The sequence below is a fragment of the Anabrus simplex genome, chromosome 1 (genome assembly GCF_040414725.1).
Source record: "Anabrus simplex isolate iqAnaSimp1 chromosome 1, ASM4041472v1, whole genome shotgun sequence".
In the NCBI taxonomy this organism is placed as follows: domain Eukaryota; kingdom Metazoa; phylum Arthropoda; class Insecta; order Orthoptera; family Tettigoniidae; genus Anabrus; species Anabrus simplex.
This window is the reverse complement of record NC_090265.1, coordinates 239,063,303-239,087,437: the sequence shown is the minus strand read 5'-3', so window position 1 is coordinate 239,087,437 and position 24,135 is coordinate 239,063,303. Positions and strand designations below refer to the sequence as shown.

Genomic DNA, 24,135 nt, shown 5'->3' with positions numbered 1-24,135 from the left:
TCATTCATCCCTACATTACAAATGTGCATTCACACGCAATAATTGTAATATTAATACTACCTTTATTATTGAGGACTGGGGTAAATGGATAATGGAAGAATGAAGATTATATTCACACAAAATACAGGGAGAATAATTTAAGAGTTCAGACTTCTGCTCGCATGTCGTGGGAATTCCTGAGCGAGCCCCATATGGCTTGTGTCAACACTGGCGAGATACGAAGTGTTCACTGCCAGCGCACAGCCGTTTAGCACTCTGTCCCTCAGTTCGCTAGAAACTATTGGACTTTTCAGGTATGTTGTGAGGTTATTATCATGATGGTTAAATACACTATAGAGCAAAGAATAGTTTTGGTCGAGTGTTATTTGTACAAGAAGAAGAAACCCGTTAAAAGGTACTTTCGAAAATTCCGTAGACAATTTCCAGGTGCGACAGCACAATCAAAACGTTACGTGCATCACCTCGTTTACAAGTGGCGTAGTACTGGTTCCGTAAGCAATAAGAAAAAGAAGTGAAGGAGAACAGCTCTCACATGGGAGAGGTTAGAATATATACAGGCAAGACTCCAGATCAGTGAACATAAGTCGCTTCGGAGAGTAGCTCAAGAAGTGGTATTTCACCTTCTTCAGCAAGTAATGCAACAAAATTGTTACAATTATGATCTTATAGGACTCATTCAGTCCATAACATACTACCTACAGATTTCAATGCAAGAATACGATTTTGCAATTGGCTAATGAATAGTGTTCCCGACGGTATTGTGGATCCGAACTTTCTTTTTATGAGCGAGGAAGCCTGGTTTCATTTGAGTGGATATGTCACTTCACAGAACGATAGAATCTGGGATACAGACAACCCGCACATTTTACAGCCGAGACCACTGCACGATGTGAAGGTGGGTGTCTGGTGCGCTATCAGTGCCCGACGAATTATCGGTCCGATATTTTTTCAGGATACGATTACTTCTGACCTTTATATTCACAACATTCTGGAACCATTTTTTGCTGAACTGGCCGAAGAAGAGAAAAGGTACGGCTATTTCCAGCAGGATAGTGCAAAGGCCCATACGGCGCGTAGTTCCATGCGACGGTTACGGGAAGTGTTAGATGATGATCAGATCATTAGTAAAGGCTCATGGCCCCCTCGTTCGCCTGATTTAAGCACATGTGATTTTTATCTATGGGGAAATCTTAAAGGAAAAGTTTACAGGAACAATCCTGGAATTGCAGAAGAATTAAAGACTGAAATTAGGAACATTGTGCGTTATATCGTTGTCCATGAACTGGAAAGTGTGTTTCGAAACCTCATTACAGGATGTGAAGCTTGCATTGCAGCTGAAGGAGATCACTTTCAGCATCGTCTGTAAATACTGGTGCGTTCAGTTTAATTCCCTACTTGTTTTATTTATTTATTTATTTATTTATTTATTTATTTATTTATTTATTTATTTATTTATTTATTTATTTATTACTGGTGAGTTCAGTTTAATTTCCTAGTTGATTTATTTATTTGTTCATTCATTTACTTATTTGTCCAGAGTATCTATATAGCCGGTGAGTTCAGTTTCGTTTAGTTTCTATAGGCGTAATCATGCCGCTTCTTTGAGCCGACTATGCCTGTTCGTCATTGCGGGCACTGCGCTGGCTGTCTCTGCTTCCGAGCGTGCCTAATCCTCGGCACTCCGCTCTGAACTTTTAAATTATTCACCCTGTATATTATGCTTATCTCTCGTTAAGCGCGCCAGATACTCACAGCACGCCCAAAGTACTGACGAGTGTGTAAGAGTGATTAAGTATGCTGGTAAGAAAAAGATTTGTAGGGGTAGAGTTGATTAATGTGGTTAAGGGTGAAATGTGAGTAAAGGCCTGCTATATGCTAAATTTGGAAATACCTTGATAAGTTCAGGTTGGTGTAGTGTAATTCGGAGCAAGTTCTCGAGTACCGCGTGAAAGTTATCGTATCTATAATTTGAGTAATTTATTTGGCTGAACATAACAACTACAAAGTGTGTTTCGAAATCTCATTATAAGATGTGAAGCTTGCATTGCAGCTGAAGGAGATCACTTTCAGCATTGTCTGTAAATACTGGTAAGTTCAGTTCTTTTCCTAGTTGTTTTATTTATTTATTTATTTATTTATTTATTTATTTATTTATTTATTTATTTATTTATTTATTTATTTATTTATTTATTTATTTATTTATTTATATATTTATTTATTTATTTATTTATTTATTTATTTATTTATTTATTTATTTATAACAGGCAATTGCCCAACTACATGTTCCCATAATATACAATAAGATAAAATAAAATAAAATAAAAAATAAAAATAAGACAATCAAAAACACAAAAATATTAAGTGTAGTCCTACCCATTGATCTCTCACACCTAAACTTTTCCACATAGTTATTACAACAGTGCACTGGATTTCAGATCCGCTGACTTAAACATTTCGTTAGCCTCATCCCATTGCCTACTTGATCGCCTCCTGACGTAGCACTTCTTCATATATGCACTGACATTGTTACAGATAGATTCCAGTTCACTTATTAGTCAACAATTACATCATGTTGCCAATTATCTAACTAAGATCAATTTTTTCACATGCATGTTTTATCAGAACCATAACGTCATGCCCTATCAATAACGATTACACCTTCTATAATTGCAGTCACTAAACCACTACCCTATCCTAATTACACTACACCAACCTGAACTTATCAAGGTATTTCCAAATTTAGCACATAGCAGGCCTTTACTCACATTTCACCCTTAACCACATTAATCAACTCTACCCCTACAAATCTTTTTCTTACCAGTATACTTTATCACTCTTACACACTCTTCTCGCTTAACTCTTTAACTATTCTTTCTATGCACCTTCTTCTCGTAACTTCCTTTCACAAATTCCCTTTATCGCACATAAATACCTGTTTAAACCCCCTCCGTCTTCCGATTCTCTGATAATCCACCTTATAATTTTCTGCTCCTCTCCTATTTCTAATAATTCGCGATGTTTGGCACTCAATTGTTTACTTATTTTTCCCGTCACATTACAATTGCCAATTACGTGTACATCATTTCCTGCTATCCCACATAATACGCATTATGTCTTATCTGTACCCTTTAACCAACCCTTCTTCTTGTATAATCCCATCAGACACCATAATAACCCTCCTCTACTTAACCTACCTAAATGTCTAATATTTATCTCTGCTACTTCCATAACTTTATTAAAAACACTAAGCAGTCCTCTTTGTCTACATTCTTCAAATCATTTTTGCCTTTGTATATCTCTAATCCTCCTCGAAAGCACCCCTTGCTCTCTCGATTTCTTATTCTTCCAAACCTCCTACCACATGAACCCCAACCCCGACTTTGAATACTATCCCGTCACTCGCGATTCAGTACCGAATTCCGTCTATCACAGCTACTTTAGCCTTTGTTGCTCGTTGGCACTGCCGTGCTACAGTAATAATAATACTGTTATTACGTTCTGCACTGTAAGTTCGCGATACGACACTGCTCATTAAATATTCACGTAGATGTCACGGAGACTAACTCTTTTCATTTTTTTAGACGAATGATTTGACTTCACTTGAAAATTTAAGTTTAAGTCACTGGAACAAAGTACTAGTGCGAGCGTAGCGAATATAGCTCCGCCCTCACCAAGCTGAAAATCCCGAGTGAGTGACTGCGCCCTCGGCAGTGGTTTATACAAAGGGATCATTTCTCCCACCCCTAATCTGCATATGGCCCATACACGGCACCTTGAGGTTTAATAGTACGACGATCAGGTGACCAGCAACCGCCTGATGTGATCGAGACATAACCGCCCAATTATCCTTCATTAGATTTCCTTTAATTAATTAAAGTCTGTCCAGCTTCCCCCTCTCTGCTCTGGTGAATTCCCATCTGATGGGTGGGCGGTGACGATAACCAGATGGCCTTCGGTAACTTTCCACTCATAACTGAGGCCGTATTCTTTCTTGTATGAAAAGTTAGCATGTAATATGACATTAGCGACTCTAAATAAATGGCTCAATCATAGTTGTCTCTTTTAAAGTGAAGAACGACTCCAGAATTCAGATTTGAATAAATTTTATCTCGTAGAAAATTAAGTTGGCTAGTCCAAAATAAAGATGGCCCTGGTATTCCGCTTCGAAAAAATCTGTCCCCGCTCATTCTCTCAGTCGTGAGGAAGGGATGTCTTCTCTTGAGTGATGTCATGGGGAATCCTCATTCATAACCTCTCCTGGGTGTAGGTAGGCTTGGCTCCTGCCCCGAGTTCCAACTACACAAAGGACAATATTGCGCAATACGTCGCAAACAAAGAAATCCTGTAATATAAATTCTGAAGACTCAATTTATACATCGTAATGATGCGGATATTAATTCATTTCGATGTCCCTTTTCTCAGATAGCATTGCATCTGTAATTTGGAAGGTCAGTATTAGCCAAAGGTCCTTAGATCATGCCCCTGTCGGGTACACTACGTCAAACACAAAAAAATTTTGTCGATGAGTGTATATTTTGCAATTAAATTAATTAAACCGGAACGTGGAAATATCAACATAAGCTTTATTCATATTATTGCTAATTTTTGTTAACATTTCCAATTAATGAAACTAAATTATGGTTTCCATCTAGGAACCTTATTTTTGAAATATTATTGCTACTTCTTACATGTAAGTTCATTTCTATTTATGAAAGTTATTTTTAAAGAGAAAAATCTCGTACCACAGCCCATGTATCATTCTGGTTTCATGTCTGGAAATTCCTACACTAAGAATGTCACGGAACTAGGGTTGTGAATGTGAAAAAGAACTCATTTTTCCACATAAAGAGATTGTTCCCAGCTAATGAGATTCTGTGCCCAAAAAGGCTAGATCTGTTTGACGGTGTCACGTGCACTTTACCTTTACATGATCGTAAGCTACCATATATCAACTGAAGGATGTGATTCCAGAATGTGTTCAGTCCAAGCTTTGCGAATTCAAAAATAATACTTAAAATTTTCCAAAAATATATCTTACATGCACTGAATGTATGTGAAACATTGCTCAGTCTGTGGACTACACCACTTTTAACCCTACCTCACGTCTTCGGTTTCTGCCCACATGGGGATGTCTTGCGGAACATTCCTTATCACATCATTCTCATGCCAGCGGTCTCTCTTCAGAAGACTTGATACAACACACATGAATAAGTAACAGGAATCGCTACCCAGAGATTTACGCAGGTGAATCGACATAATAGCCCGTAAACCTGGGTCCACTAAAGGATACATTCTGGATTAAGCCGTGAGTTTTGAAGTTGACTCGGAACGGCCTACAAATGTCGACGAAAAGAAGAGACATGCGTGAGCCTATTGGACCATATTACAAACAGAAACATAACCTGAGCCAAATTGAAGTAATCGGATTGATGTTCGTGGGACCATTCCATGCTTTTTCATGTGTGGTCTGCATAAAGCTTGGCATCCCGTCCAGTATATTCAAAGACAAAGATCAGTGATGAAGTGATCCGTCGCCATTATATGCCATTAGTCATTACTAATACAGTTATGAGGATTTATATATTATCCCTGGTCTCTTTGGTTGTCCTTTTCTCATTTAAATTTTTTTTCGAATAACCATTACATCCTAAATTATCGACGTCATTTCTACGTGTACATTTAAGTGAAATTTGAAACTATGTTTTTAGTGTGTTTTGTCTGTCAAGCATCCTGGAAATTAAGGAAGCAAACTAAATAAAAAATAACCCTCCATGTCATCAGATGAAGATTACTTCAAAGGAGAATTAAGCGATTTGAACTTGCTTCAAAAAATACAAATTAAATTGGGAAATGTATGTTAGCATATCTGACCATCTAAATTCTCGATACATTTATTACCTTCCTCAAAATTCACAAAAAAATAGAATAAAAACAGAACAAACTGGATAGGGTTTGAAATCGTCCTGAAATATTCTGCAACTATGAAGAGAAAGTACTAGAAGTGAAGAGTTTCTAACAATGTCACTTGTGATAGCTATTCAAACTTCAGGAAACAAAACACGGCCTAAGAACTCTCCAGCGCTTCAAAACTTGTCGTGGATTATGTTATCAGTACTTCGGTAAAATAGTGACTCTACGTCACGTACTCTTTTTGACTGCAGTCCACAGTGTAGACGATGTTAGTCTTCTTCCTGACTGTTTAGTGATGTTCACAATTTGAACTCAGTTCCATGGATGCCTTCACGGAGTCAGGTAACTTTGTGCCCTTTGTTTCTGGGAAGTACAAAGCCAGTACACCACCGATGATAGAGACCGTGCCAAATAGAATAGGTGGTAGAGCACCCATGTACCTCCCCTGAAATCACAGAACAGAAAGTCACGACATAAATGAAGAAGAATATACATGGTATCTCAAACATTAAATATGTCAGATTTTCAGTTGCTGTATGTACCCTACGAATAAATATATTTTATGATTATAAAATGCATTATTTAACCCACGTACCCCCATTATTCGTTACATGTTAACATTTGTTCGTAATTTAGAGTGACCATGCATCCTACCTAGGTACGACAATCACACTTGGTAATGTACTTCCTTACTGTCTTACTTCATTGCCACAAAGTCATTCATTTCTTTACATTGCTGTCAATATTTCACCGTCATCCGTATTTTTCACCGCGTTTGTGATTTTGTATATAATTGTACTAGCAAGATACCCGTGCTTCGCTACGGTATTATACTGAATTTATTAATTGAATGCTTAACATTTTATATAGAATCCACCAAAATTCGCGACCTGACGGCAAAGTTCCTCCCATTCTTCAATACTTCTTTCCAGCAATCGATTTCGGAATTCCCGGGCTAGCTCCAGGTATTCCGCCCGGTCACTTGGGCCCTAAAACTTTGCCTCCTTTTCCTATAAGCATTTTTAATATGGACAAATCCTTGAGGAGATCCGGCGTGGTGTCGTCTTGGGTACCATGGCGGTACTGAAGACGAGCCCGAACTGCATTCGTGGTCATTACCCGGTCAGGACCCGTTCCGAGTGTGGTCCACACATTTTGACAACGGTCCAGAAAATTATCATTATTATTATTATGGTGGGTGATATTAATTAAATTTAGGTTATTATTATTATCATTATTATTATTATTATTAATATTATTGATGTTCTGGACGCCGCGGGAAGATGCAGGACCGCTACTTCGCGGTAAATTACATCTGCTGCTGCCGTTGTCATTGTTGACAATGTGACCAGCACATGTCTATGTCGCGCATAGGCAATTGCGCGGGAATTCTGGCGATACGAATGATATACTTCCGTGCATTATTGACCTTACTATAGACGTGAACCATTGCACTGGTAATATCATTCCGACTGTTTATTTCAACTGTGTTTAAATTTTTATTTATGTGACAGGAAAATCTACTGTAATCTAACTTTAAGTTCTTCAAAGGAGAAGATGGCTCTTGAAAACGAACCCAGGAAAGAATAAAAATTATCGGTTTATGATCAGAATCAAGTACATTATGAACAGTAAAATCAATTGGTCTCAATTCCTTTTCCATCCAACCGCCGTTAAGCTGATTCCCCATTTCCCCCCAAAGAAAGTAAGCGTGTTTCTTTATGCTTAAAGGAGATTCCAGATACCAGTGTTCACGTCTGTTACCTTCAGTATTGAGATATAAGTTACCCCATAAAAAGAGTTCACTTTTTAACTTCCTTTCACCCCTCCCCCCATTAAGTGAATTTTCCGGAAAAAATACTTGTTTATTTAGTAGTAAAGGATCTTCTAAATACCTGTTATCACCACTGTAACATCTTCATTTTTTGAGATATGTGTCCTCACGAAAGGAAATATACTCCTTTTCACCCCCGCCCCCCAAGATGACTTTCCACCAAAAATGCGTTTTTCTTTGTTTTTAAAGACCCAAATGCCAATTTTCACATCTGTAACAACTTTAGTTTCTATGAGATGTTTTTAAAGGAGATCCAAATGCCAATTTTCACATCTGTAACAACTTTAGTTTTTATGAGATGTAAGTATCCTCATACAATTAATTCAATTATTTTTTCAAATCCTTCACCTCCCTTCATAGGATTTTCCGAAATCAAAGGAATGCGTGTTTCTTTACATTTAAAGCAGATTCCAAATACCAATTTTCACGTCTGCAACGTCTTTTCTTTTTGAGATAATAATATCTTCATACAAATATTTCAAATAATTTTTAATTCTACCCCCCACCCCCCTTTAAGTGGATTTCCGAAAACAAAAATATTCGTATTTCTTTATTTTTAAAGGATATTCCAAATATCACATTTCACGTCCGTAACATCTTCAGTTTTTGAGATATCAGTAACCTGGAAAGTAATTCACGACGCCATTTTTACTCCATAACTGATGTTTCCTCGTGCTGAGTTACAAAACCGACAGTAACGAAGCCATCAGACTTCTATAAGGCAGGAGGTATATGCAACTGGAAAATAAAATCAAGAGCATTGAAAGAAAAATGACAGGAATAAAAACACTCGAGTTGGAAAAGAAGAGCGAAGTCAAAAATGAAATTCTTTAAGCAATAAAGTAAGGTCTACTGAAGTGATGCCGTTGGTTGACGGTAGGTGAAGGTCCTGCTACAAATCAGGGGGGATGTGCAGTCGTTGCAATCCGGATCAACAAATTTTACAATTAATTCAAATAATCGAGGTACATCGTGGCTGGGGTATCGTGTGAAAAAATGTTGGTTAAACTGAAAGGAATGATCTGTAAGTGTAATAAGTACAACAGTGTACATTATGGATTTTTAAGTTGAACAATTGAATTTTCTTACCAGAGAAGGTGTCTGGGTAGCCAGAATAGTTCCAATACGTCCCACCATTGAACAGGTGCCCAGCAGAGAGTTACGAATACTCGTGGGGAATATTTCAGCTGTGAAGGCGTACAGTGTGCTGAATGATACAGAAATTGCCAACTTGCCCAGCAAGAACAATGTGAGAATAAATCCTGGCATATCTGAAAAAAGAAGGAACTTACATTGTAAAGGAATAATACACCAACCAAATATATGGGGCGAGTCTCTCCTCAACTTCAAAAAGCAAGGAGATGATTCAGATGCTAAAAAGAAGATAACAAACCGAGATGTACAGTCCAATTCACTATCGTTCTTGTAGAACAACTTTACGCTGCTACGGCAGCAATTGTGCGTCCAGGCCTGCATGTGATGACGCTAGAGCAACTGTCAGTAACACTCCTCATAACATACGCAATTAAAGCGTAAGTGCACCAGACCTTCCCGTACTGCAATCTGGGGGCAGACTGGTGATGAGTGCGCCTCATGTAAAAGGGGCTACGTTGAGCCATACGAGACACAAGATCGAGATCGGCAGCTCCCTCAGTAGTCACTTTGAGTATACCTGTATCACTTTCTAGAGGCTATGGAACACGATGCGTATTCTCCTCCAAATTTGGCAAACTGTATTTAACAAACAATAGTAGTGTACTTGCCGTGTTTTTCCATAGAGAGACTCGTCCTATACGATACTTATTAAGTTTACAAATATGTAATTAAATGTGTTTAATCTAAAAGCGAACAATCTTATTCAGAATAAAAATACTTCTTACAGCATGTAATTTGTTTGAATATTTTAGGATATATCGTAATTTTAGTGGCAGAGCAGATATGGTTGAAATCGCATGGGGAGAAACGAGAGAGCTAATACGCAAGTAGCGTGAAGGGCGTTGGAAGAAAGCCACACTGACCTGCGTATAGTACGTACATCGTCGAGAAGTGGAATTTAGCCTGGTTGGTTCAACTGAATATCGACTGCGACAAGAGGATTCGATTTGGAATAAGTTAAATGTTCCCAAAACATAAGACGGACCTTCAGACGTCAGGAATTTGCTCATTTAAAGACAGAAATGGTACTCGTAGGACCAGATGACCTGATTCCATCCCTCTTATGTCAAGTTCTTGAGACTTTCAGCCCGCTGTAGTTGTGATTTTCTGTGTAAAGATGTTAAAAGCAGTATACCCTACTCCAAATATTTAAGGAATGCAATCCCTCGAGTAGTGTACACTCTGAAATCGTCGTATGTGGACCATCTCTGAGGATGCCTAGCAACTATTTCCTCGTTACGAATTGGTAAGTAGACACTTCGCGACACTCTCATGATTTGTAATTTTAAAGCATTAAACATCATTAAGAAGACCTACAACACTACACATTCATAAGAGTAGGCCTAATGTCATTGAGAAGTTAAGTGCTATGTTTGCAGAAAAGTTTAATGACTTGCATGAGCATGAGAATTTTACAAATCTTTTTTGTATCAGATCAGGTGTATGGCAAAAATCCAAGCATTTCTTCATCTAACATTCTCACATTTCACTGTGCTTGTATGTGTCCTATTAGTTGTAAAAAACAAAACAAAGAAACAAAGTCATCTTCGTACAGGCCATGAAGGCCCTTGGAAAGGTGGAGGGTAAAGGCTTCCATTATCCGTAACCTCGGCACTTGGTGGGGTAGAGAGGTTAACTCTACGCCCGGCCAGCTTTGCCACCAGAAACTTACCTAGTACTCATTTCTGGTGTAGGCTGAGTGAACCTCATGGCCATGTGCACCTCCGGAAGTGGAAATCTCGTTTCTCAAATTTTTCGACTTCCTGGCGGAGAATCGAACCCGCGTCCTTCCGGGTCAACCGAGCACCCCATTACGTTTCAGCCAGGCAACCCCTATATGTTGCAGAAAACTCTGGCAAAATAATGAAAGCACGTTTACTCAGTAGAGGAAATTCTTCTCGAATCGATATCCAGAAAGTGTTCAAATCCGATTACTCGAACTTCTGTTGTAATGTACGGTTTGTCTTCAAGTCCATAAACTCTTCTTTTCACTAAGTTGACGTTCGCAAGTGGTGAATATCAATTATTGTAGAAAGTACCCTTTCAATTTTTCTTTCGATAGTAGTAAGGGATCATAAATCACCATTGATTCTCATTGGACATTTGGACGTCGTTTAAAACATTTCAGAATCATTGTCAAGCACTTTACTTAACCAAATATCTACTTTACTTCTTAAAGCTGCCATTGTGCCTGTGGCTGTCAGAAGATTTTCAATATGACCTTATTTGTCTTGTTGAGGATTTCAAATATGTCCGAATATGCCAGCTTTCAACTCCATAGGTCGCCTTTTAATTCATTTGTCAATGCTATTTTCTTTCTCAAATAATTTCAACATAGCATCTCTGAAATTTTATTTACGACTAAACACTCGGCATCTGGATAGCCACTGTACTTACGTATCGAGGAGGATCCTTACCGGTCGCAAGTTTTAATAAAATGCATCATCTGAACAATAATGTCCAAAACTGACTCTAAATCTTCTTCAGTATTTTTGTCACCAGCTTTTATGTAGAAAACAATGTATTATCATGTTTGATTTTCGTTTTTCTGTTTCGCCAGTGAGACGAATCCTTTTACTGTCGGTGCGCCATCTGTGCCCGTCTGGACGCAGTTATGTCACGAGAAAAGTATTGTTTCTCTGCACTCACTTCTTGCTATAAAAATGTACTTTCCTTTAGAGGTAGAAGGAAATTTTTGAAATACAGATATTTTTCTACAATTTTGTCTTCTTACAATGAAACTAATAAAACAAAGGAGTTGAGCAAGCTTGCTGATATCGTTGAATTCATGCAGTTGAATTGCAGGAATCGCATTTGCCTGACCAATGCGAGTTCTAGCAATATCTTCAATGTTTTCAGACGATAGTCAATACGTCTTTCAATTGTGTTATCAGCTAAGAGAATTTTGGTTATGTCAGGTTCATGTTGAGGACCAAACACGGTTCTCAATATCGCACAGCATGTTGGAATGATGATTCTCTCTATAACCTCGTGCGGTAGCATATTTTTTCAATTCTTTCAAAAAATAAGTACATTCTTGAGCTCTGTCGGAGGTCTTGAATATTTTGAACAAACTAAATAGTCTTTTCTTCTCTGTTTCAGGATTTCTTTGAAATAGCCCACTCTTCTGTCATGCAAGTCACTGTATTATGTACGCATATGTCGCAATAACGTACCCGGTACCATACAAGCATTATTATCCAGCCGTACTTTCGAGTTCTTGCTGTTGCATTGTGACATAAATAAGTTGACAATTTGGGTGTGTTTCCACTTAATTCCTGCTGCACAAAATTGACAAAAGTTCACTTTTTAACACAAATTTCTCCATTTCCGCCGCTTTATACACATTAACAATACTACACACAATTGAGAAGAAGCACAACTGGAGGAACACAAGTGGGTAACTCTGACGCTAGCGTATCATTCGATACACACTCTGTTGGAATGTGAATTTTTTTTTTGCTAGGGGCTTTACGTCGCACCGACACAGATAGGTCTTATGGCGACGATGGGATGGGAAAGGCCTAGGAGTTGGAAGGAAGCGGCCGTGGCCTTAATTAAGGTACAGCCCCAGCATTTGCCTGGTGTGAAAATGGGAAACCACGGAAAACCATCTTCAGGGCTGCCGATAGTGGGATTCGAACCCACTATCTCCCGGATGCAAGCTCACAGCCGCGCGCCTCTACGCGCACGGCCAACTCGCCCGGTTTGGAATGTGAAGATTCGCGATGTTCACATGGTGGCACACCTTGTAGGATGCATGGGAAATTCTCTAGTGTCGTCAGTTAAAACTGAAATGTGCTGTGTGCCTAGATATTGGTAGAAAAAGCTACATGCAGTTATTCTCCGGACCACCTTTTGAGCAGACTAAAGCGGAAGTGACGTCATTGTCTCGTCACACTCGCCGTGGTTGCCAAATGACCCGGCGCGCGATTCAAAGTAGTACTCCACCACTACAATACAGCACAGCTCACGGATTGAACCTCGAATGAATTTAAGATAATTAATACATTAACGTATGCGTGTTAGAATCCCATACAGTTTTTTAACGGCTTACAACTTTAAACAATTAATTTACTGAATTAGATTTTAAATGTGAAAAACTACAATCTGTTTTCCAGTCAATGGCCGGGTCAGGGATGGAATAAATGAAGCCCCATCTTGCGGCGAGGACAGGAATTGAGCCGGCTGCCGAAGCCTGTTTCACTCCTCTGGGGCAATGATTAATGACTGACAGATGAAATTAAATGATACCGGAGAGTGATGCTGGAATGAAAGATGACAGGGAAAACCGGAGGACCCGGAGAAAAACCTGTCTCGCCTCCGTTTTGTCCAGCACAAATCTCACATGGAGTGACCGGGATTTGAACCACGGAACCCAGCGTTGAGAGGCCGACGCGCTGCCACCTGAGCCACGGAGGCTTTCACAATTTTAATGTACTAAGTACAATTTCACAGTACAATTTCAATAAATTAGCTATTACAAATATATTTTTATAAAAATATTATTTTTCTTCTTCATAATCTGTTTACCCTCCAGGGTTGGCTTTTCCCTCGGACTCAGCGAGGGATCTCACCTCTACTGCCTCAAGGACAGTGTTCTGGAGTTTCAGACTTTGGGTCGGGGATACAACTGGGCAGAATGACCAGTACCTCTCCTGCTATGCTGAACAGGGGCCTTGTGGAGAGATGGGAAGATTGGATGGGACAGACAAGGAAGAGGGAAGGAAGCGGCCGTGGTCTTAAGTGAGGTACCATCTCGGCATTTGCCTGGAGGAGAAGTGGGAAACCACGGAAAACCACTTCGAGGATGGCTGAGGTGGGAATCGAACCCACCTCTACTCAGTTGACCTCCCGAGGCTGGGTGAACCCCGTTACAGCCCTCATACCATTTTTGAATTTCGTGGCAGAGCCGGGAATCGAACCCGGACCTCCGGGGGTGGCAGCTAATCACGCTAACCACTACACCACAGAGGCGGACTATAAAAGTATTATGTCATATTATTATTATTATTATTATTATTATTATTATCAATAAATATATATATAATATTTTATTATTTATTATTCACTATTATTATCTAAATATATGGCCTGATTACTGATTGAAATGAGTTGCTACTCACGAGCGATTTATGAAAAAGGGAGAGAAGTGAGGATTATATGGATGCCGTTATGCATCACTAGACCAAGCGCCAAAAGTTGGTTGCGAGATAATCGCGTTTGAATTTGGTTCTATGTGTAAATTCGAGCGAACATAATTTTGCTAAATATGGTATTACTGGTGTTGTGGGATAATAGATTGTACCTTCTCACCAAATTTTAACATTTTTACACTCGCACTTCATAGATTTTCTTGAAGAAATGGCGCTTAGTCTACTGATGCAATTTAAAGATTTTCTCACTTCTGAATAATGTATCACGATGCTACACAAATAACCCCTAACTGTTGAGTACCTACTGAGTAAAACTTCAAAAAATATAACGTGGCGGCAGCCATGATTAAAAACTGATTCTCCTACTGTCTGAAAAGGCCCGCTAAGTGCTTGATCCATTAAGTTTTACATGGAGAAATTCTAATAATGTTATTTGCTTTACGTCCCACTAACTACTTTTGCGGTTTTCGGAAACGCCGAAGTGCCGGAATTTAGTCCCGCAGAAGTTCTTTTACATGCCAGTAAATCTACCGACAAGAGGCTGACGTATTTGCGCACCTTCAAGTACCACCGGACTGAACCAGGATCGAACCTGCCAAGTTGGGGTCAGAAAGCCAGCGCCTCAACCGTCTGAGCCACTCAGCCCGGCTGGAGAAATTCTATAAGGGAAGCTATTCTCTAAAGTCGTTGGTATAACGACTTACTGATTTGAGGAATTTCAACTTATCTGAGTCAAATACAAATGGTAAGACATTGTAGTCTATACAATTTTTGAATGGATTTTCCTTCACGATAGGCCTATTATATTCTGAGAGTACAGTATTGACGTGATATTTTTAAGCCTAAGGGTAAGTTTTGTTCTGCTTGAGACAGAAAATGTGATTAAAGATATTTTCTCTCATAAATACACACAAAACACTGGACAGGTAATACGACTGTTGCTCTCAGTTCATTCAATATCGAAATCAGGACCTCCATTAAATCCATCTACGTCATCCACGATGTCAGAATCTGCTTGAAGATTCTGGTAAAATTGTTTGGCATCTGCAGGTATTAGGTGCATCAGCGAACTAATGTCTCTTAGTTTGGCTTCAGAGATAGGTTTTCCTTTTGGCCACAAAGGTATTAATGCCTGGTAAAAGGGAACTCTGCTTTCCCCCTGGTCGTCCCTGTCTTGACTTAGATTTACTTCCTGAGATTCACCATCAAATTCTAGAGAATGATTCTCAGACTCAACCTTCGTAGCAAGCTGCATTAGTAGCATTGTCTTTCTCCTTACTTTTGGAAGTACTTGATACATCGCTGAACTTCGTCACTTGATAAACCACTCATTGTATCACCACGTAAAAATGTCAGCACTATCGAAAACGCGGGCTCCCTCGCTGTCATCCGCGCGCAAAGTGAGGAATGTGGCGCTTGGTCTAATGATGCAAACTGGAACGTCGCATAGTCTACTGATGCAATTTACATTTTAATTGATTCCCGCTTTGTCGCTTAGGTTTTCTGTTTACTAACAACTAACGGCCTCTTGTAATGCAGTGGGGAATTTTTTATAAATAGTTCAAGCCTTCCTCTACAAGTTGGCGCTAAAATCTCAATTTTCGTCAAATGGCGCTTAGTCTACTGATGCATAACGGCATCCATATATGGGCCTACTCGTACTGGAATTAACTTGGAACTGACTGATGAAGTTGGGGATCCAGGCAAAAACCTGTCCCACCTCCGCTTTGTCCAGTACAATTTCAATAAATTAGTTATTACAAATATATTTTTATAAAAATATTATTACATATTATTATTATTATTATTATTATTATTATTATTATTATTATTATTATTATTATTATTATTATCATGCAGGAGGTTTCAGCGTTAGCTTACCTTGTGCCGCAGTAATTAATCTGTGTCACTATCGAGTGGCTGCACACCCAAGTCAGAATCAGAACCGGGGTCAGCACACGAGGTAAACTAATCCCGTCGTCAATACTATTCGCTCGGAAATGCTTATAAACAGACAAAATCATATTTCTCTCGCCGGAAGTAAAAATCTTGCGTTTCTTCTTCAATTGATAACAGTCTGGTGAATTTTTGTTCGGATCCATCGCACAATAATATCCAATAACGAGTAAGAAGAAACCTACAAACGTACAAGAGACTACAAGAATTATGAATTAGCACACAATACGCACATGCACTGTTTTTGTAAAAGCGAAGCACACGTGTTCAGGACATCCACTGAGTGAGTAAGTATGGCAGCTCCGCATTGACTGCAACATTGCCAAAACTCGCTCTGAGTAGCGCACCCCTCTTGCCCCCTCACCTACCGTGTGACAACACCGAAGGCGCTGCCCCTGTCGCCCGCGCCATCCCCTGGTCTATACACTCACTTCCGCTTTAGTCTGCTCAAAAGGTGGTCCGGAGAATAGATCAGTTTATTGTTAATACTCTGAGCATCAAGGGAGCTCGCTATTAGTTTTGCCGTAAATTTGTCGTCAACTCCATGGCACACTTGACATTACAACACAGCAGTCCAGGGTTCCGCGGCTGCTACTTTGGAAAGCTCTGCTGCAGGGGTGACACACCGCCAATGTCTGTCTTCTCTTGTAGGCTGAGTCCTATCGACTGCCCAAGTACAATCACGCCTTTCTGCCAGTCCGTTGTTGCACCTATCCTATAAGACAATGAAGTAGTACTTGACAATCAATAGGACTAGTGTGAGACACGATGCTCTTGTCCACTTGCCTGTTTGCTGGACTACACCGCATACTGAAGAATGCGCGCGGCAGGCGGGTGAATCGTACCTGTCTCCACGAGCCTAGTATCCTGAATTTTGAATTTATTAATGAACAACACAGGCGTTTAGCCCCAATACATGTTCACAATAGAGTTGTACCTAAGCCACCCTACAACTATCAAATAAACAAATGAATAGCTAAATATAATAATAATAATAATAATAATAATAATAATAATAATAATAATACCATTAATAATCAGCTGGCGAACGGTTGATTCCCTCTATGAACCGTTTGCCAATATAAACATATAATATCACATGCGCGATCCCGGAGCCAGACAACTCCTTCTACCAAGTGTCCTTGTTGACACTGCACATTCCACACAGCCATTGTTTTTCTACATGACCCACTCTGCATTGCTGTGCTCAGGCAGACCTTGCCTCGTTAGCCATAACTGTGTTTACCTCACACCTCACCTGTTTTAACTTTGTCCTTTAGCAATGCATATCTCCTACACCCCTCCGTCTCCACAATTTCGCCACCAATAGATTTGTATATTACACAATACATCAATGACTCACCATTTGCCAACCCGTATTCACTCTTACAAACTCACATACATTTTACACATACTTACTCCCATATTCTTCATTTGTCCTTATTTCACTCCACACTTACATCACTATACAACTAATCAATCATCATTTCAGCACTTGCATACCAAACACAAAGGCAATAATATCACCTCCCTAATCCAAAAGTTTCAGCAATAGATAAAACCATCTCTACCAACCCGCATTAAAATCACCTCACCACCTCCAAAAATTCCCTACCACTCACAAATACTATTGCCTCCACACTATATACCATCTCGTCCTTCAAAATAGCTCCTCATCTTACTCTTTTGTAATCATAATTAAATGATCAGATTTACCTACCAAGCTTTCTTCCACATTACGCCACCAAACCAAAATTTCACCTATAAATACCAAACACTCATATCTACCGCCTCTCTAACACCACCTTTCACATATTATAGCAATACACTCGTTACTTTACCAATTTTCTTTGTATCTTACATTCGACTTTTGTTCCTATATCATACCAGCACAGATTCACATGCAAATAACTTCAACTTACTCCATTATTACCTATACCTATTATACCTCTTATACCAACACATACCACCTTCACCGTCAAGTTCACTATACAGACACATCTATTACAACTTCAACTCCACCCAATAAAACACCTCAAGACAATTATTCAAACAAAACACCACTTCTCAAATCTCATCCCTTTCCACGCTTAAATTCTGCTATTACGTGTACCACCACTCCTCCATCTCCAAATATAAACACACTTCATTACCTACATATTCAACCATGCTTCGACAATAACACTCGCCTTCTGTCATCCACCATCTTATACCACCGCTTCTCCAACACCTCAATTCAACAATATAACACCTCCTAATTTAATCATAACACATACTCATACATACCCAGCCCTCAAAAACTTCCAACACCACATTTCAGCAATATAACACCAACTCCACCTCATATACCACCTCTACTTCTTCGACCATTACACTCTCCTTCTAAACACACTTCATTACCTACATATTCATCCATGCTTCGACAATAACACTCACCTTCTGCATCAACCATCTTATATCACCACTTCTCCAACACCTCATTTTAACAATATAGCACCTCCTAATTTAATCATAACACATACTCATACATACCAAGCCCTCAAAAACTTCCAACACCACATTTCAGCAATCTAACACCATCTCCACCTCAAATACCACCTCGACTTCTTTACACTCTCCTTCTGCCCTCCACCATCTTATACCATCACTTCTCCAATACCTCATTTCAGCCCCATAACACGTCATAACTTACTTCTCCATCACCACATTTCAGCCTTCACAAATAATACCATCATAACTTCCAACTCCACAACACCACCTACATCTCTTACTTCTTCGACAATCATGCCCTTAATAACTTACTTACTCGCTTTATTATTGTTATTTCTTCTTGCTATAAATAGCTGCCAACATGGCCCTAAAGTCTTTATCTCTCTGTCCGCCCCGGCTCAGATCGAAATTCTGCCCGAGCCTCTGCCGGGTTACCTCTGTCCTTACTTGTTTACCCTGATCTTGCTTACTCTACTGTTTTCACTTCTCAGTCACTGCTTTCCCTTCCTTGCCTGCCCTCTTCACTGCTTTCCCTCCCCTGCCTTTCTTCCTCACTTCTTATGGTCACCTTTTCACTTGTCCTCTCTTCCTGAACTTGGGCTTCTTCCCTGTTTATGATCACATTTTCACTTAGCGTCTCTCCCTGACCCTCTTCACACTGCACACTGATACTGATATCTCTCCTCACTTCCCCACCTTTCGTTGCACTACTCACTTTTTCTTCGTCTTCTTTTATCCTCCTGTCTAAGTCAATCATTCCATTTACAGTCCAGATTTTCTTCCAATTTCTGCCTGCTACCACTAGCTCTTGCCCTTTAATAGTCGCTCTCAAACCTTGGTTTATTGCACAAATCTTGTGTTTTCTAAGTATTTTCTCGTTCCTAATCGTCTCCCATCCCACGTCTCTCTTGATCCATATTTTCTCTCTCTGCATATTACTCGCATTTCTTATCACAGCATCAGCCATCAACGTAGAAAACAGTTCTAGTTTGATAGGCCTTTTGCCCCTAATTTTTCACACCCTCTGCACATCATCTATATCTACTTCACTAAAATTAAGTTTCAAATTCCCCCGTATTAAGTCCACAACTTTGTAAGTTGTCAGTACTTTGTCTTCTCTCAACTCTTCAGGCACACCATAGATAAATAAGCACTTCTTTCTTCGATATAAACTATTGGCTTCCACTTTTACTTTCAGCTTCAAGTTCTCCTTTTCTAATCGTCCTATTTTTTCCCTTAATGCTACAACTTCTCCAGTGTTATGTCTCACTTGTGCTGTTATATCTTCCGTTGTTTCTCTTAACCATACCTCCATTTTTCAAATTCCCTGGTTTGTACCTTAATCATATTTTTAATTTGCTCAAAAGGGCCAGCTTCTTCCACCACCTCTTTTACGGCTCTTTTGAATGCGTCCATATTTTCCCTTCATTTCTACTAGGGGTCGGGCCTGGGTTCAACTCGACCCCCCCAATACATAGCAAAATTATAATCACCGCCGCTGATAGCAGTAATTCACCTTTTCTCTCCAAATCCATATAACACATTCCTAATTTCATTTCTTCTTTCTTCATTCTTCCCTGCCATCTTCCTACCGTCGCCCTGTACTGCTCTACACTAATCATTGTCGGCACACTTCTCCACAACCTTCCAGCTCTCGGCACTTTCACCCACACCTCCCACTCCCGGGACCCTCCACTCAATGCGACCTCACTCGTCCGTGGCTTGGGCAAGACTGTACACCGCATACGAGCCTCTGCCGTAGAACAAACACAACTGAGGAGGGTCTCTTCTAAAGGTGCTATTTCCACTTCAATTATTTTTAGTATTTCGTCCATATGCCTTGAAGTAAAGTTGAGTACTTTCGAAGGCCGTGGGAAATCCAGACCAGAAATAATTCCTTAAAAATAGTACCATACCCGATCACGGGTACATTCCATGTGCCTTTTATTGTACGTTTCCTTGCGTTTTTTCACAACCCTCTTCGAGTGGAAATAGCGCCTTTTGAACGGACACTCTTCAATTATTACGTATTCCCCACGATGTTTCAAACTTGTTGTCCAATGTACTCAATTTCAAGTGCAAAACACTCCATTAAAATTATTTTTATCATTAACAAAGGGATTGTGTTTGTTCTATTTGTCTGACCTCGTACACTTTCAAGTATAAGACACTCGAATAAATTGTTATCAGAACCAAGAAATGTGCTTGTTTTACATTTTTCTCTCTCAGTATACCGGCCTACATTGGCGGAAAAACTATCCAAACATCAAGAACGGGTTGTGCTACATTAAGGAACGTTAGTAGGTGTGTTTATACATCTGAAAGATGACTTATATTTCGCATTAACGTGGCGCTAATAGCGGCTCCATGACACTGCACATCAGGTTTGCTTCGAATACGGGCTGTACTGTGCGAGAGCGTTAGTTACCTCTGGGATTGGACAGAGTGACTGTGAGCGGGTCAAGAATGCCTTTACGACGACGAAGAGGCCAGTATCCACAGCTCACTGCGGTTGAGCGAGACCGTGTGTTAGGGCTACGTGAAGGTGGATTTTCCTTCCGCGCTATTGCAGAACGACTTGGCAGGAATGTCACCACTGTGCGTGCGTGCAGGCAGCAGTGGTCACGAGAAGGTACGCTCGCAAGAAGACCGGGTTCCGGACGTATGTGTTGTCTTCATCATCATTTCATCCTCATCACGAGGCGAATGTCGCCTACGGGCGTCAATTCAAAAGACCTGCATATGGCGAGTCGAACTTGTCCTCGAACACTCCCGGCACTAAAAGCCATACGCCATTTCATTTCATTTCATTTCATTTCATTTGTGTTTTCCGACGAAATTCGTTTCTGCCTTGGTTCCAGTTATGGCCGTGTGTTGGTTAGAAGTAGGCCAGGTGAGTGCCTGCATTCCACCTTGTCTGAGGCGTCGACACACTGGACCTAGACCGGGAGTTCTGGTCTGTGGAGCAATTTCCTATGACAACAGGAGCACTCTCGTGGTTATCTCACACGCCCTAACTGCAGATGCGTATGCCCGTCTGGTGATTCTACCTGTTGTGCTGCCATTCTGGAACAGCATTCCCGGGGGTGCTTTCCAACAGGATAATGCATTCCCCTCCCCCAAATTCCGCTGTTGTAACCCAACGTGTTCTACAGACTGTCGCATGTTGCCTAGATCCTCTCGATCTCCAGATCTGTCCCCAATTAAGCACATAGAGGACGTCATTGGACGACAACTCCAGCGTCATCCACACCGGTATTAACCGTCCCTGTATTGACCGACCAAGTGCAACAGGCATGGAATTACATCCCACAAGCTGACATCCGGTACTTGCACGACACAGTGCATGTACGTTTGTATGCCTACATTCAACAGTCAGGCGATTACACCAGTTATTAATGGACCAGCATGGGACATTCACGATGGCTTTTCTCGGGCGGATATTAACCTATAGTCTTGTACCTTTAATCAATTAAATATGTTACCTTGACAAATATATTGCTAAAATTTCCGAATTCTACATTTCTTATTTCGTGGTGTTTATATATTTTTTGCATCAGTGTATTCAATTGTAAGATATCTCACCGAGCGTGTTGGCCGTGCGATTAGGGTCACGTGGTAGTGAGCTTGCATTCAGTAGATGATGGCTTCGAATCTCACTGCCGGCAGCACTAAATATGGTTTTCCGTGGTTTCTTATTTTCACACCAGGTAAATGTTAGTGCTGTATCTTAATTGAGACCTCGGCCGCTACTTTCTTTTTCCTAGCCCTTTCCCTTCCTTACGTCACCGAAAACCTCCGTTGTGTAAGTGTGACTGTAAACCAATAGCACTTCAGTTATTTTTATCACTCACAAAGAAATGCCCCTTGATATATTTCCTTCGCCCGGGATTCCTTCAAGTGAAATCATAATTATTTTTTTCAATCATTGTAACTGGCACATGCTGTATTTTGCTTACCTTGTATACCTTGAAGCCAAAGAAAGAAAAATCAGTCAATAATGCCGGTTAAGAATATTTCTCTGTTAGGATGGCACATGTCCCTATTATTATTATTTTTTTTTTGTAATCGGTCCATATTTTCTATGTGTCCATGCATCGATAAAATAATGTACGAACGCCCTAATACACCTTAATTTTTGTGTTATTATCTATTCCCTTGTGAATGACACGTATTTCCGATTTTACTTTCTCCCTCAATGGAAAGAAGAGACATATTATTTAATATGGAATTTCATTAAAAAGTAACATGTAAGAAATTATTATGGAAACATGTAAGAAACATGCTACTAATGTTTATCAGAGAAGCTTAGATTATTACTTAAATAAATGATTCAGTTTCAAGACCTTAAACGAAATTCACTGTACCGAAGGCGAAATTTTAAGCGACCTTCGATGACTTTACAGGCATTGTAAATGACCACAAGCGATTGAACAATGAATTCATACTGCGAAGGAGTGTTGAAAAACTCGTAGACTACCAGCTAAGTAACGACGGAGTCATTGTTTTAGAATATCTGCAGTCCGTAATTTATCGAAATGATTTTTGATCGTTCAGTCCCTGTGAACGATGTATTTGCAAAACAAAAATGTTCTGGAATGAGAAAGTTGAACAGTGATAAGTGAAACAAACTTCGGTAAAACCCAAGAAAAGTGAACTTCATATTAAAGTAAAGTATAAATTGAGAAGCTGCGTATTTTAAGAATGTAAGCTGCATGAGAAGGACATTTTAAATGATATTTCTATATTGATAGGGGGTGGATCAGAGGTTATACTTATACCTCACCATTGTATGGACATACATACATACATACATTATCATTATAGACTGTTATGCCTTTCAGCGTTCAGTCTGCAAGCCTCTGTGAATTTACTAAACGTCGCCACAATCCTCGATTTTCAACTAGTGTTGTGGCCTCATTTACTTCCATACCTCTTATCTTTAAATCGTCAGAAACCGAGTCTAACCATCGTCGTCTTGGTCTACCTCTACTTCTCTTACCCTCCATAGCAGAGTCCATTATTCTCCTAGGTAATCTATCCTCCCCCATTCGCCTCACATGACCCCACCACCGAAGCCGGTTTATGCGTACAGCTTCATCCATCGAGTTCATTCCTAAATTAGCCTTTATCTCCTCATTCCGAGTACCATCCTGCCATTGTTCCCACCTGTTTGTACCAGCAATCATTCTTGCTACTTTCGTGTCTGTTACTTCTAACTTATGAATAAGATATCCTGAGTCCACCCAGCTTTCGCTCCCGTAAAGCAAAGTTGGTCTGAAAACAGACCGATGTAACGATAGTTTCGTCTGGGAGCTCACTTCCTTCTTACAGAATACTGTTGATCGCAGCTGCGAGCTCACTGCATTAGCTTTACGACACCTTGATTCAATCTCACTTTCTATATTACCATCCTGGGAGAACACACAACCTAAATACTTGAAATTATCGACCTGTTCTAGCTTTGTATCACCAATCTGACATTCAATTCTGTTGAATTTCTTACCTACGGACATCAATTTAGTCTTCGAGAGGCTAATTTTCATACCATACTCATTGCACCTATTTTCAAGTTCCAAGATATTAGACTGCAGGCTTTCGGCACAATCTGCCATTAAGACCAAGTCGTCAGCA

At 39.9% G+C, this 24,135-nt stretch overlaps 1 protein-coding gene across 1 annotated transcript in view; it reads right to left on the bottom strand.

Moving 5' to 3' along the window:
- Positions 1-5,881: 5,881 nt before the first annotated feature.
- The window catches only part of LOC136864442 (organic cation transporter protein), a 112,216-nt gene continuing 93,962 nt past the window's right edge, over positions 5,882-24,135 (bottom strand). Inside the window, exons 10-11 of the mRNA XM_068225764.1 lie at positions 8,834-9,015; positions 5,882-6,355 (exon numbers count right to left, since the gene is read on the bottom strand). Of these exons, the coding sequence (XP_068081865.1) occupies positions 6,200-6,355; positions 8,834-9,015 (338 nt within the window). The 3' untranslated portion in view covers positions 5,882-6,199. The remainder of the gene's footprint in view (positions 6,356-8,833; positions 9,016-24,135) is intronic.